Below are 14,626 nucleotides of genomic sequence, written 5' to 3'. Positions count from 1 at the left end.
TAAATAACAAATACAATAAAGGCAATAATGACAAAAATAAAAAAAGACAGAAAAAAAAAAGGAAAATACTAAAAAAACAAGGAAAAACAGAAAGACTAAAATTAAAAAGAAAAAGGAGGAAAATGAAAACATAAGTAGGAGAAACAAAAAATAATGGAATATAATAAAAGGAAGAAAATTCAAAAGAACAAAAAAGAAATCCAAAAATCAATGAAAACTATCAGCAAAAATAATAATATCAAGAAAGTCAAAAAAAAAAATTAAAAGGAACTAAATGTTAAAGAATAGAGAAAATTAGAAAACAAAAAAATCCCTGAAGGAAAACATAAATAGAATAAAAATATATAAAAGAAAAAAATAATAAGAAACAAGAAGGACAAAATAAGAAAATACAAAATTCAATCCAGACTGTCAATAAAAATAAAAAACCTAATAAAAAAGAGCATGAGGAAAAACAATAAACAAAAATAAAATAGAAGTAAAAAAATTGTATTTGAAGGATAAGCGTTAAGAGCGATTATTTGAGTGACCGTCAAGATTAGATCACGGTGATCCGCACCTCGCAATGGAAATCAATCTAAATCGCATCGAATCGAAATGAATCCGAACCGGAATCGGTTAATCAAGATGTAGACAGATAGGTACAGCCGGAGCATGGTGGAAGAGAGCGAAACGGACGGGTGGGTCACCATTAAAGTATCTTATTGCCCCGAGATAAGATACGACCGAACGATTTTATCCGGACTAATTCACGCATTAAACTTCTTTATATGCGACATGATGCTCGATCGAGGGCATAAAATACCATTTCAATAAATGTTGTCTATCCAAATTAGGATATTTCGGGCCGTAACGCGACTCCGACCGGCTATTTATCGGTCTGTCCGACCGGTTCCACGGTTCCACTAACTGTTCCATTAAAAATCTTATTTATGCCGGATTCGAAAATTATTCCCCGTGCTGTCGCACCGTCGAACCCCGGGAATATATAAATAATCAACATCTGCCGTCCGAACACACCCCACTCCTCGATTCGTGCACGTCTCCGTGAAAACAAGAGGAATGCGTTCGCGTTAAAAAGACATTTAACCCCTGAGTGCGCGACAAATGCACGTCAAAAACTCAAATCGAATCGGCAGCATCCGTCGTGATTTATCGACGTGTTTCCTCGGTGAATTATTCGATACACGTCTTAAACAAATATCGTTACAAACTCGACGTGTCGAAACGTTTACACATTTTTATTATGCCACAAACGGAATGTTTAATGTTGCCTAAGAACTTTAAATTATGACTTCAACTTGTTTTCGAACTGTTAAATTTGTTACAGGACAAAAAGATCTTAAAAAAGCCAAGTGTATAGAACACACATGCCTTAAGAAGAAAATAATGGGGAAGGGACAGAAGAAAAGAGAAGAAAAGAAGAGCGAGTTCATCATATCGGGTCGATCCTTTTGCACACATCGTCCTTAATTGCATTGTGCAGGAGTTATGCGAGTAGTAACCGGAGACTCGTTACACCGGACATGGTTTATGTTGATAGACTTCCAGTCCAATAAGTCTCATTATTATCACGCAATTCACCAGCCGCCATCAATATTTTTTTTTATATTTTATCCAGCCAATTGTCTAAATATTTATGTACCACACCTGCCTATTTTTTAAAATTAGTGCAATTATATTAATTTATTTATAATATTTCTTTATCACTATAGTACATAAATTCGTTAGAACAATTTCTTCTATAAACATCAAATCGGCTTATGATACTATTGTGCCTTTGAAATAACATAATTGATAAATGATGATGATTGACTCCAGAAGACTCTTAGTATTAGAAATTTAAGATGACTATAATTCAAAACAATATCATTTGAACAAATTCATCTACAAACATCAAGTCGACTTCTGGTATGAATGAGCTTTTAAAATAACAGAATTAATACACAATGATAATTAACATCTGAAGATGATTAGATACTACTAGTACTACAAATATAAGATGGCAATAATTCAAATTAATATCATTAAATCAATTTTTTCTTCACATGTCAAATCTACTTATGGTATGAATGAGTATTTAATTCCAAAATTGATATGATAAAAATTAACATCTAAAGATATCTGAAGATGCTAGTACTAGAAATTTAAAATGACAATAATTCAAATCTACTTATGACACCTGAAGAAAACTAGAGATTACTAGTACTAGAAATTTAAGATGAATATAATTCAAAACAATATCATTTGAACAATTTCATCTACAAACATCGAATCGACTTATAATATGAATGAGCCTTTAAAATAACACAACATAAATTTAAGGTGACAATAATTCAAAGCCATATCATTAAAACAACTTCATCTACAAACTGAAAATGACTAAAGATAGTACTAGAAATATGAGATGAAAATACAGTCGAACTTCGATTACTTGAACGAAATTTATTCAATCCACAGTGTCCAAGTTATTCTTACTTGTTATCAAAGATTTGATAATTCGATTATTTTTTCTGGCAAATCTTGGTTTAAGTTCGATTGTAATTCAAAGCAATATCATTTGTACAATTTTATCTACAAATATCAAATAAACTTATAATGACCTTTTAAAATAACATACATACATACATTGTGATAATTAATGTCTGAAGATGACTAGAACGACTTCATCTAGAAATATCAAATTTACTTATAATGTGAATGAGACTTTAAAATAACAGAACTAATACGTGATAATATTAACACCAAAAAATGACTAGAGTATTAGTATTAGAAAAGTAAGATATCAATTTATTCAATACAATATCATTACAAGAACTTGACCTGCAAATTATCACATTTATTCATTATTTTAGTATTTTCAGCATACAAATAATTTAAATCAAATGATGTTTATTTTCCAATCATTAAACTGTTTTCTCTATTACTTAAACGTTGGAACATGATGTGCAAATTATGTATATCAAGAATATGATAATCGTGCACATTATTATTGTTTCCACGACCGTATGGTACTTCGTGATTGCGCGTGATTAATTATAAGCTCATTTCGAGCGAGAACAGACGAAATTAATCTCGAGAGCTCATTTACATGCAATTGTCGGTCGGCTTGTGAGCCGTTTTGCTCTCTTTTCATCTCGTACACACCCTAAAAAACCTTTTGTGATCGCGACCGTGATTAAAAGTTATTTTTGTGCACGACAAAATGTGATCGTTCCTCAATTAAACTCCCCAAGACAATTAGAAAGCGATTCCGAGAATTATTATTAAACGAGAAAAATAGTTGGAAGTGCATTTTAAACACAAGTAGATCCGTATCGTGTTGCCGTCGACACTGTCGAATTCCGAAACCAGTAAAAAGTAGCCAGCCACTTTCTTTTGAAAATTTATTGAACGATTCATCCCGAATCACGGCCGTTCATCAAAACAATGCTGCGTTTAAATAAAAAACAGATTAAATCTACATAACTACGAAACCGACAAAATTATTACTCCCGATTTAACTTATGTGGGGAATCGGAAAGGAATTCGACGCCACGAAATCCTTCTACGTAATAACGTTAATTTTAATTTCACAAAACACTTGTTTATTGATTGATATTATCGTTCGAATAATACAAATATTTTAACACATTTCTTCGGCTGATCGTACAAGAAATATTTCAGGCGTAAACATCGTTTTTTTTTGTCGAAAATCATCGTACATGACGAGTTAATGTGGCCGTTCATTTGAATACCGAACGCGATGATGGACGAGGTATTTATGGAAACATGAAGCGGCACCGCTGTCCATATATTTGGACACATGATTCTATTCTTTCTTTATTTCGTTCGTCCGCACTCGAACCGCATAAATTTCAACGCCCCGCCGTAAATAATATCTCGTGGAAAACTTGTATTTAATCCGACTATTTATCGACGCTACCCGAACGACGGGGTCAAAGAATTAAGCTAAATTAAAAGTTATGGACACAAATGCGGGACAGAACCGGGTGAAATAAACCTAATGTAAGGACGAATAATTGATTAGCTGAAAAAACCGAAAAAGAAACAATTTTATGGGTATGAAGACCCGTTCGATCACGGCAACGGCGTTAATCACGGCCGATAAACGTCCGATAGGTCTGGAAGTGCGGTAGCCTGGTGGAATTTTATTCACGTCGCGAATCTAATCAATTGTCAGGTGTTTAGGCGACGATCGCGATAACCGCGTCGTTCCTCGCGTGGATTATCACGATCCGTTCCCGATTTTATAGCGGCCGTTTCGTGTTCTGGCTCCGTATAAATTCGGCGTTTTACGACCGACTGATTGTCCGCGACACCTCGAATTTGGCTACTGCCTACACCGCAGATTTTAATCCAGATGCCGCAAATCAAGCTCCGAACTAGGTATGAGACAAAAGGAGGTTTTCATAGGAGAGATAAAAGTCGATGAATAACCGGGGACTTTACAACAGCCACCCAGACAAAATCCATAAGAAATCGTTATCGATCTGAAAACTACAGGGTGTCTGAGTGAAAACAAATGGCGTTGACAGTGTCAGCGTCCCGTGGCTTCGACCTTCGACCCTGGGATCGTCCGCTCGCTTATCGCCTCCAACTTTATGCGAAGACTACCAATATTACGCCTCTAGATCGGAGCTCACGATTCCAAAACGCCCGCTAAATCCGTCCGAATAAGAAATAAAAAAACCAGTCCGAATAAATCATCCTCATCTGGTCCATTGTGTGTTTAAAATATTTATCGCGTGTTGTAACTGAGGGAAAAGTGAATAAATAGCACATAAATAAACAAATAAAGAGACGGTGCACCGGAGGTTGACCCTAATAAACCGTGGCGAATCAATCGGACTCGGGTGGTGAGTGTGGAACGCATTCTGAGCGTCCGGAGGCACATAAAAATTTTATTTATCGCCGTTTTAATCAGGCACTTTGTCAACAAGTCGTACACACTTTTTTCCGTAGTGGTGGGAGATGTGGAAAAAAATGCTCAAACGTCAGAATCTGATTGTGAATATGAATCTCGGGGAGCATGAGGAGCATCGTGTGGTATGGTCGAGATAAGCTGGTGATTTTGTCGTTGTTCGGTGATAAGAAACGCCTTCCATTGTTTGAAACGCGTCGATGTAAATTACAGCAATCGAGACGTTACTGAAAATCCATTGTTCAGGTGTATTAATATAATGAATTCGTTTCGTGGAGTGCGAGTTGTTGAACCCTCTATAAAAAAAAAACAATGCACTCATCTGTGCGTTATAAATTATGTAAAAGAGGGGTGCAATAAAAAAAATTAATGTGTCACTAAATCAAATTCGATATAAAGTTATTCAATCAGCGACCACCTTCGGAGAAAAATGTAATAATTCCTGAAATTTACGACGTTTATAAAATCGCCGTAAACGACTCTTTAATACCTACAGCACGCACACATGTTTTCACTCCTTGATAAAAACATTATTGATTTTTGGTGTCACGGCGGTTTTTTACGGCGCATGAATTTTGACGAGATTAAAAACGTATAAAATGTTTTTTATATGGATTTGAGAAAACAATAAAATTAGATGTGTACAGTGATAAATTCAACATTTTATGCGCTCGTACATTAACATAACAACTATATTTATTTTTTATAAGCGACGAGCTGTTCCTCGATTCGTGGTTTTGTCAGTAAAAATTTCGGAACACCCAAGATGGCTTTTTGTTTGGTTTCTCGTGTTGGGCAACAACGATTTCAGTTTATTTTCACAATAAAAATTAATGTTTTGTTTTATTATTTGGTGTGAAATAAGATGCACTCTCTGCTATTCTTTTGTTTTTATTTTAAAACTCTCCACGTTTCGACTTACAAATCATCATCAGGACCTCTACATTACTATGAAAAGTCACTATTTCAAATATTATGTTATTAAAACTTATATTACTTACATGTGAAAAGTTAAGGAAGAAATACATTGATTAAAATACACATAGATCTTGTTTTAATGGTACACTAAAAATGAATTTAACAACAAAATAATAAATTACATTCAAGATGTAAGTCACAAACTTTTGGCCATATGAAGATTTCTTTGTGTATGTATTTTAACCCCTTCGTTTTCGTTGAAAATGTATATTGTATTTTGGAGATGATTTTCGAAATTTTCCAAATAATTTAAAAAAATATATATTGTACTATCTCTTTTATTGCAGTTTTTAGAATGTACTTTTTAAAAATTTTGTTTATATTATATGTTATATGTCCTTGATAAGTTATTTTTCTATATTCGTAGTTGTCTTCTTTTTTCTTTTTGATATTTATGAATTTTAGTATATATTTTTTTATGAGTGGGATGTTGTTTATTCTGTGTAGCATGCTGTGGAAAGTAAAGTATTTACAAATAGTAATCCAAAACAAACAATAAAATTGGTTTAAAGAAAAAATATCAAAAAATATATAAAAAATTAATTCCAACAATATATTATACTATATTATTATTAAATATTTTTCTTTGATTGGGATGTTATTTATTCTATGAATAAATGAATATACAAATAATAATCAAAAAGAAACAATAAAAATAAAAGTATATAAAATATACTATATATTATTGTGCATTTTTCTTTGAATGGGATGTTGTTTATCCTATGGAGCATACAGAAGAAAGAAGAGTATTACAAATACTAATTTAAAAAAATAATAATAAAATGAATTTAACGAAAACCAATTAGGAGGTAAATAATATATTATTATTAAATGGGGTGTTGTTTATTCTACAGACATTAATATAGATTTGACAAATAGTTGAAAAATTAAGGGCAAAAGTATATGAAACTAAATATGAAAGTGAAAAAAGAAGAAAACTGCCAACATAGATATATTTAATAATTTTTATTCAATTTTCATAAATATATTTCAAACTCATATAAATTATTTGAAAAAAGAATAAATTATTTCTTTATACAATGAAAATGTAAACATGAACCAAGAGAAGAAACAATGAAGAAGCTGTAAACCTACATATTATAAAAGGTAGAAACTTGGACAATTTGTCGATGACCTGGCAACAATCTGGACAAGATCAGTGTCACACCCATAGTGGATGATGGTGCCCTTTTCGCCGTGCAGACAATCGGAAATGCTGAGTTAATGTTTCACGAAATCGTCGACGTTTTTCACTCTGTTTGGACGCGTGCCCCGTCCAATCAGACAGGTACACGGTTACCGCATTTACAAACAATTAATTATGGAAATCGGGACAATGCATTGTGCCTCAAACATTCTTTCACTTACCTATAACAATCAGACTGAAATTGTTTATGTAATTTTAATATTATTTGATAAATTTGTTTACAAATTCTTAGACCGTCCATGACCTCTATCACTTATAATCTAGTCAATAGTAAAATTTCTGACCAAATTAGTTAATTTTAATAATAAACAAAAACAATTTAGATAAACAAAACTAAAATACAATGACACGGAGTTTTAAGAATTATTCCGCTATCGATTAATTGGAAACAGCACTCGCAGAACCACGAGGTTATCTCCAGGTTCAGTATTATTCAAAGAACGCTTTCGTTCGGTGCTATAAAAGCGTGCGTTACTCGAATGCATAAACAATTGCAAAGATGTGCGGAAGAATTGTTGTGTTTTTTGTTGCGTGTTGTTTTTCCGTGACACTTTCGCAACATGTTAAAGTTAAATTATACACCATGGAGGTGATGAAAAAGGAAATCGAGGTTTCTGTTGATGGGAATGTTCGGGAATTGATTGGCAAGGAGTATTATGATAAAATGGAAGTGATTACGCCAAAATTGTCCACCTTAAATAAGAACTTTCTTAGCAACATCGGTATTAGCAACATTGTAAGTTGTTTGTTTGTTATTAATTTCAACTAATCAGAATATACTTTTATTTTTATTTAGGTTTTATCATCGAATAATATCATTAAATTGATGCCGTCTAGTTTTGAAACTTGTCCACCAATGACACAAGTAAACTTGACACATAACCGGATAAAAATAATTCCAGAGAATATTTTCACAAACACCAACATTTCAGATTTGAATTTATCATTCAACGAAATCGACACTATTGAAGAAGATGCCTTTTCCAATATGCCACTATTAATTAATATTGATTTAAGGAACAATAATATTAAAAATTGGAATCAAAACTGGTTCTATAAGACACCACAACTATCTAGATTACAATTCTCAAACAACAAGTTGCAAGAGCTACCAGCAAATGCATTTCAAAACTTAATTGGCGAAAAGAAGTACGGAAATATTCAGATGAAGTTAATGCTGTATTTTAGTTACAACGATCTGAAAACTGTAACACTGAACGCTTTTGATGGACTGAAGGAAATTGATAAATTGTGGTTAGATCACAATCATCTCACCACGTTCAATGAAGCTATTGTAGATAAAATCAAAATTAACGAGTTGAGATTAGACAGCAATGAAATCAACAGATTGTCTGGAGAATGGAAAAAGTTGCTCAATATTCAAATCATTGACTTAGACTCGAATCCATTTCATTGTGACTTCATAAACGAAATGAAAAAATGGTGCGAAATTAATAATAAAAAAGTGAGCTTGTTTTATTCCGATATGAACTGCAGAGTTGATAGAATTAAAGGGAAAATGGACGACTTGAAGAGAACCTTGGAGAAACTGAAGAATGAAAGGACAAGTACTCCTAAAAGTGCTTAATTGTATTTAACAAATATAATTAAAGTCCAGTTTTGATCCAAAACACATATTTCGTGTTTTTTTTTTATATAAAAAATAAAAATTATTTATTCTTAATAAAATATATAAGGGTAAGAAAATTAATCCAGTTACAATTTTTAAAATATATTAACTTCATAAATACACTCAATACTCAAATCAATAGATTGCAAATACAAAATTATTGTTTATTGTAAAACTCAAGATTATTTTCATTATTTATTGTATAACCATCATAAAAAAACTAAACAACATTTAAAAAAATAGTAAAAAATCACCTTTGAAATATTACTTTAAAACCAAGAGAGCCAAGATGAGGCAGTCGTGGTACCAACCTCATTATCTTCATTTTCCTCATTTTCCTTCTCAGTATGTTCTGAGGTGTTGTTCGACACTCTGGTGTCGATTAACCCCTCAATAGAGGTAGTCGTGTCATAATGAACGTAGTGTTCGGGAGCATCGGTCCACATGTTGGCATCGATTTCCGGTGCAGGAGTAAACTCCCCTTCACCTTGGTTCACAGAATTACCCCATGAGTTCCAGCCCCACCCGCTCAAATCGAATTTGGATTCGACGGTCGTGTCGGGAGAATCTAAATTGCCGACCGTTACATATTCACCTCCCAAAGAGTCGGTCGTTTGAATGGAATCCGTTGTTGTGCTCCACCAGTTTTGTGCACTCTCCTTTATTATCTCTTCTGAATTCTCATGCTGGCTTTGTTCTGGAGGAATTTCTTCGTTTTTGAGCGGCTCCGAATGGATTTCCGACAAATTTCCTTCGACGGCCTCTTGATTGGTATCACTAGGTCCGATTTCTGCATCCGTTACCCAGGTATAATTACCGTTTGGAAGTAATTGCCAATGTCCCTCCATTTGTTGGGGATAGTATTCTGTGGTAGTTTCTTTCAGGCCTTCTGGTCTGGTTATCCATGAATAAGTACCATTTGATTCTAGCCTCCAATATCCATTAGATTGTTGCGGATAACTTTCGGACGAGGAAGTTTCCAGTCCAGACTGTTGAGGATAAATTTCCGACGAAACAGTTTGAGGTGGCTCTGTTAACGGTTCAGGGCCAGTTTCCCAGGTGTAAGTACCGTTTGGTTGTAGTTTCCAATGACCTTCAGCTTGTTGAGGGTAATATCTCACTGAAGATGTTTCTGGTTGTTCTGTAAGGGGCTGTGGACCAGATACCCATGAATAGGTACCATTAGGTTCTAATTTCCAATATCCACTAGCTGGTTCTGGATAACCTGCAGACAGGGAAGTTTCCGGAGTTTCTTTTGACTGAATTACATTTTCTTCGGGAAGATTTTGAGGATAGTCTTCGACGATTGGATTTGGCGATACTAGCATAACAGTGTCAGGACCAGTTACCCAGGTGTAATTACCATTAGGCTGTAATTCCCAATGTCCCTGTGATTCTTGAGGATAACTTTCAGACGATGGTGCTTCGCTTGAAGGTTGTGGACCAGTTTCCCATGCATAAGTACCGTTCGGTAGCAACTTCCAATATCCTTGTGATTCTCGCGAATAACTTACTGAAGATGTTAATGGTGGCTCAGTAGAAGGCTGAGGACCAGTTTCCCAAGTATATGTGCCGTTAGGATTCAACTTCCAATATCCATCAGATTGTTGTGGATAATTTTCAGACGACGGACCTTCCGGTACAAGTGTTGAAGGTTTGTTGTTTGTTTCAACATTCCATAATGAATTTACTCGTTCAGTGCTTGTTGGTTGTGTTCCGGTTTCCCAAGAATAAGTACCGTTTTCATTCAACTTCCAATAACCGGATTCGTGTTCGTATCCTGCAGGTGAAACAACTACTTTTGTTGTTGTTGTTGTTGTTGTCGTTTCGGAAGCAGTTTCCCAAACATAGGTATCATTTTCGGCGAGTTTCCAATGACCTGGTGTTTGGGGGTAATTGTTAGGCAACTGATTGTTTAAGACAACGTTAGGAACTGGCAACTGCGAATTCTGATCCGATCTTTGTTCAGTTTGGGCAGCTGGAACTACATTATTTACATTCGTATCTACTTCGTAATCGTATTCGGTGTCATCTGGTTTATCAATCGGTATAATTGAGAATGGTGAATCAGAATCGCAATGTTTCATTGCACATGGTATTCTTTCTTTTAAGTGTGGTAATTTTTTAATAATGGCCCCTACGGAATCGCAGGACATAGGATTGCGATCAAAATAGATGGTTTTAACGTTTTGTAAAAAGTCTATTGCGTCGTCATCCCAATGGCTGATGTTATTGTTGTTAATACGGAAGTTGTTGATTTTTATGTTTTGATTGTTTGATAAACCTCTTGGGAATTGGTTTAAATTATTATAATCCAACCACAAATCACCAAATTCACTAACTGTACCTTTTCCCGTTAGTTGATGGAGTTTGTTGTGGCTTAAATATAAGTTGAAGGGTTGATGCACCACGGAAAAGAGTTCCAAATTAACTTCAACCAGATAATTATAACCTAAATTAATAGTTTCCAAATTTGTCAAACCAGATAAGTCAGTATTCCATTCAGATAGCGAATTATAGGTTAGAAATACGGAGACAAGTTGATTGAGTTGCAGGAAAGCCCCATCGAAAATAAGCGATATTTTGTTTTCACTCAGGTCTAACACTCGAAGGTTTTCCAAATCGAACATGTCGAGTGAAACGACTTTGATCTGATTTTGGCGTAGGGACAGCTTTTTCAAATGGGGCAACTCGGTAAACGCCCAGTCTTCGACGAGTTCGATTCCGTTGTTCTCCAAAATCAATTCTTCGACACCGTCCAAGCCGGCGAACGATTTGGCGAAAACTACACTCATTGATTGATTCGCGATTTCGATTTTGTTGTAGCCATCTTCGGGGCCGTAATTCAAAACGGCCGCGAACTCCGAATAATTATTCTGGGGAATGCTGGCCACCAGAGTTTCGGAGGAAATGACGGTGACGGTGAAACGTTCCACATAGTGATAATAGCCGGTTACGTTCACATTTTGAAAAGTGACTAACTGAGAGTTCGAACCTAGCACGAGGGAAAACAACCCGATCAGAAGTAGCTTGAACATCTTCGGCGGAGACGTCGATTCAAACTGGCCTGATTGAATTGTCGCTCGGAAAAAATTATCGTACTGACCCACTGAACTGACTTTGTAAAAAAGATAAATTACTTTTTTCCAAATGAATCGATTGATATGATGTAACTAAGACGGCATTCAAGTTTTAATTGTCGACACAAGGGTTATCAGGTCGGACACACAACTGTTTACAATATTTCGTAAACTGCTTACATTGTATTTTTGTTTTTAACAATTACGAGATCTATAATTAGTAACAACTATTAATAATTAATTATATTTATCAAACTTTGAAAAAATTAACAAATAATAATTTAGTTTTCAAAAATTTTATTGTCAAAATTTATGTACCTAAAAAAGCTATGTCTGAAAGTAAAAACATTTCGAAATAAAGCAATCTTTATTTATAAATTAAGGTTATCATATTCAACTTGAACTGCCAAAAACTCAGTTAGCAAAACGCGCGAAAGAGATGCAAGCAATAATTGTGCTTCTTCTGCTTTTGATCGGTGTTACGTGCAAATCGACCTTTAAAAATGTGCAATTTTCCGGCTACCGACTCTACAAACAGGTCTTCGAACACAGAATAAAGTCATCCGAGGTACTACATCCGTACATTCCGAACGTAGAGTACGACACGATTAAAATAACAAATCAAAACATCCCTGTTTTAGTCAACGGTTCACTGTCTAACTTGTTCAAACTAGATGAGCTGATAATCGACAGAAATAATATAACACAAATTGGGTCTGACGTATTTTTCAACTTGCCGAGGTTAAGAGTACTGTCTATAAGTGATAATGAATTAAGTACGATCGATAGTGGCACATTCAACAAGTTGAACGTATCGTATTTGACCTTAAGCCGTAACAAAATTAATTATATCGTTGATTCTGCTTTTGATGACATGCCGAATTTGATACAGATTGATTTGAGTGAGAACTTATTGAATTCGGTTAGTGGAAATTGGTTTAAAAATTCGCCGGTTGTTCATCTGTTGTTGTTGCAGAAAAATTTGATCCGAACTGCTAGTTTTCATAACCTTGCGGGTGTCAGACGATTTGGATATGTTATTTTAAATTTGACGATTGATTTAAGACACAACAGGCTTAGAGAATTGCATTCAAATATCTTTGAAGGCTTGACGAACGTTCAAGAGCTACTTATGGACTATAACTTTATAAGTGAAGTTCAGGAAAATGTTTTGCCACACAAAACGGAGTATTTAGGATTGACCCACAACAATATTTCTTGCTTTTATGGTGACTTGAACAAGGTTCTTACTGCACAAGTGGTTAACATTGAAATGAACCCTTTGCAATGTTCCTGCTACAAGAAAATTATCAAATGGAGGAAGCGTAACAAACATATTATCAAATTGGATAAATTATTACAATGTGATTCTTAATTAAATTATATTAACTGGATTGTTAAAAGTCTTTTATTTTATCTTACACGTCAATAGGGCTGTAACTCCCAATGACTCTTGAGGATAACTTGCAGACGACAGTCTTGTTTGTGGATCAGTTTCTTACGAATGGGTAAGGTTTAATTATAACTTCCAATATCTTTGTGATTCTTTCGAACAACTTACTGAAGATCTTAATATAACTTCGGTTTTAAGGCTTAGGGAAACTCCCAAGGGTAAGGGTACGTACTTTTATCTTGCTTTTGATGATATGCCGAATTTAATACAGATTTAAACTGGTTTAAAAATTCGCCACTTGTTGATTGATTTACAACATAACAAGCTAAGAGAATTTCATTTCAATGTCTCTGAATGTTTGATGAACGTTCAACGTATAGCTTTTGGGCTATAATTTTAAAAGTGGAGTTCAGGAAAATATTTTTCCACACAAAACGGAATATTTCGGATTCATACTCAACCATATTTCTTGTTTAATGATTATTTCAATAAGGTTTTTAGTGCACAAGAAAGTTATCAAGTGGACGAAGCGCAACAAACACATTATCAAACTAGATAAATTATTACAATCTGATACTTAATTAAATTATATTAAATTGGTGTCCTTTTGACTCTTTAGAGTAACTTCCAGACGATGGTGTTTCGATTAGAAGTTGTTAATTTATTTTCCACTAATTCCACGTTTCGTTTGTAACTTCCAATATGCTTCTTGCAAATAACTTGCTGAAGCTATTAATGGTGAAGCTGTTGAAGGCTAAAGACCAGTGTCCAAAGAGTGAGTAAGTACCATTTGATTCTACTTTTTATGACATATCACATCTGATACAGTTAACGGAGATTGATTTAAAAAATTCACAGGTTTATCTGTTGTTGTTGCAAAAAAAATTGACAACATTGTAAGTTACGATTTAAGACAACAAGAGCTGTTTTTGGATTACAATTTTATAAGTGAAGTTTCAGAAAACAGTTTTCCTTTGAAATATGACTGCTAAAAGATAATTATCTTAAGTGAGAGAAGCTCAACAATCACATTATCAAACTGGTTAAATTATTATGATGTAAGACTTTATTGAATTAATTAAATTAATTACTAAAATTGTTGATTTTATTTTATATTACACGTAGACAATTGTTTCCTGGAGGTCGAGACAGAGGAATATTAAACAATCAGATCAGTGCAATTAACGAATTAGCAACAAGCGCCACTCTAATTAGGTTTATTGCGGCTAGCGACGAGCCGTTTGTTGCCACTTCCGTTTCTTGTTCCACAAAACGTTTCCAATTAAGATAAGGCATCAAACTCATCACTATCACGGGAGCATGTGACCAGAAAATTTTTGGGGAAGAAAAAGAAGAAATTATTCTAAAGAAGAGTGACGTCATTTTAGTAAAAGGTGCGCACGCCGCGGCCGCA

At 34.3% G+C, this 14,626-nt stretch overlaps 2 protein-coding genes across 2 annotated transcripts; both read left to right on the top strand.

Moving 5' to 3' along the window:
* The first annotated feature begins 7,480 nt into the window (after positions 1-7,480).
* Positions 7,481-8,744, top strand: LOC109595326 (tsukushi). Its single transcript, XM_020010663.2, has 2 exons — positions 7,481-7,845; positions 7,906-8,744. The coding sequence occupies exons 1-2, from the start codon at positions 7,609-7,611 to the stop codon at positions 8,695-8,697; spliced, it is 1,029 nt and encodes a 342-aa protein (XP_019866222.1). The 5' UTR covers positions 7,481-7,608; the 3' UTR covers positions 8,698-8,744.
* A 3,358-nt stretch (positions 8,745-12,102) lies between these two features.
* LOC126265064 (insulin-like growth factor-binding protein complex acid labile subunit) lies at positions 12,103-13,210 on the top strand. The gene is made up of 2 exons (XM_049965501.1): positions 12,103-12,741; positions 12,796-13,210. The coding sequence occupies exons 1-2, from the start codon at positions 12,259-12,261 to the stop codon at positions 13,192-13,194; spliced, it is 882 nt and encodes a 293-aa protein (XP_049821458.1). The 5' UTR covers positions 12,103-12,258; the 3' UTR covers positions 13,195-13,210.
* Positions 13,211-14,626: the final 1,416 nt, after the last annotated feature.

The sequence above is a fragment of the Aethina tumida genome, chromosome 3, assembly GCF_024364675.1.
Source record: "Aethina tumida isolate Nest 87 chromosome 3, icAetTumi1.1, whole genome shotgun sequence".
NCBI classification, from domain to species: Eukaryota; Metazoa; Arthropoda; class Insecta; order Coleoptera; family Nitidulidae; genus Aethina; species Aethina tumida.
This window is presented reverse-complemented; position numbering and strand designations above follow the sequence as displayed.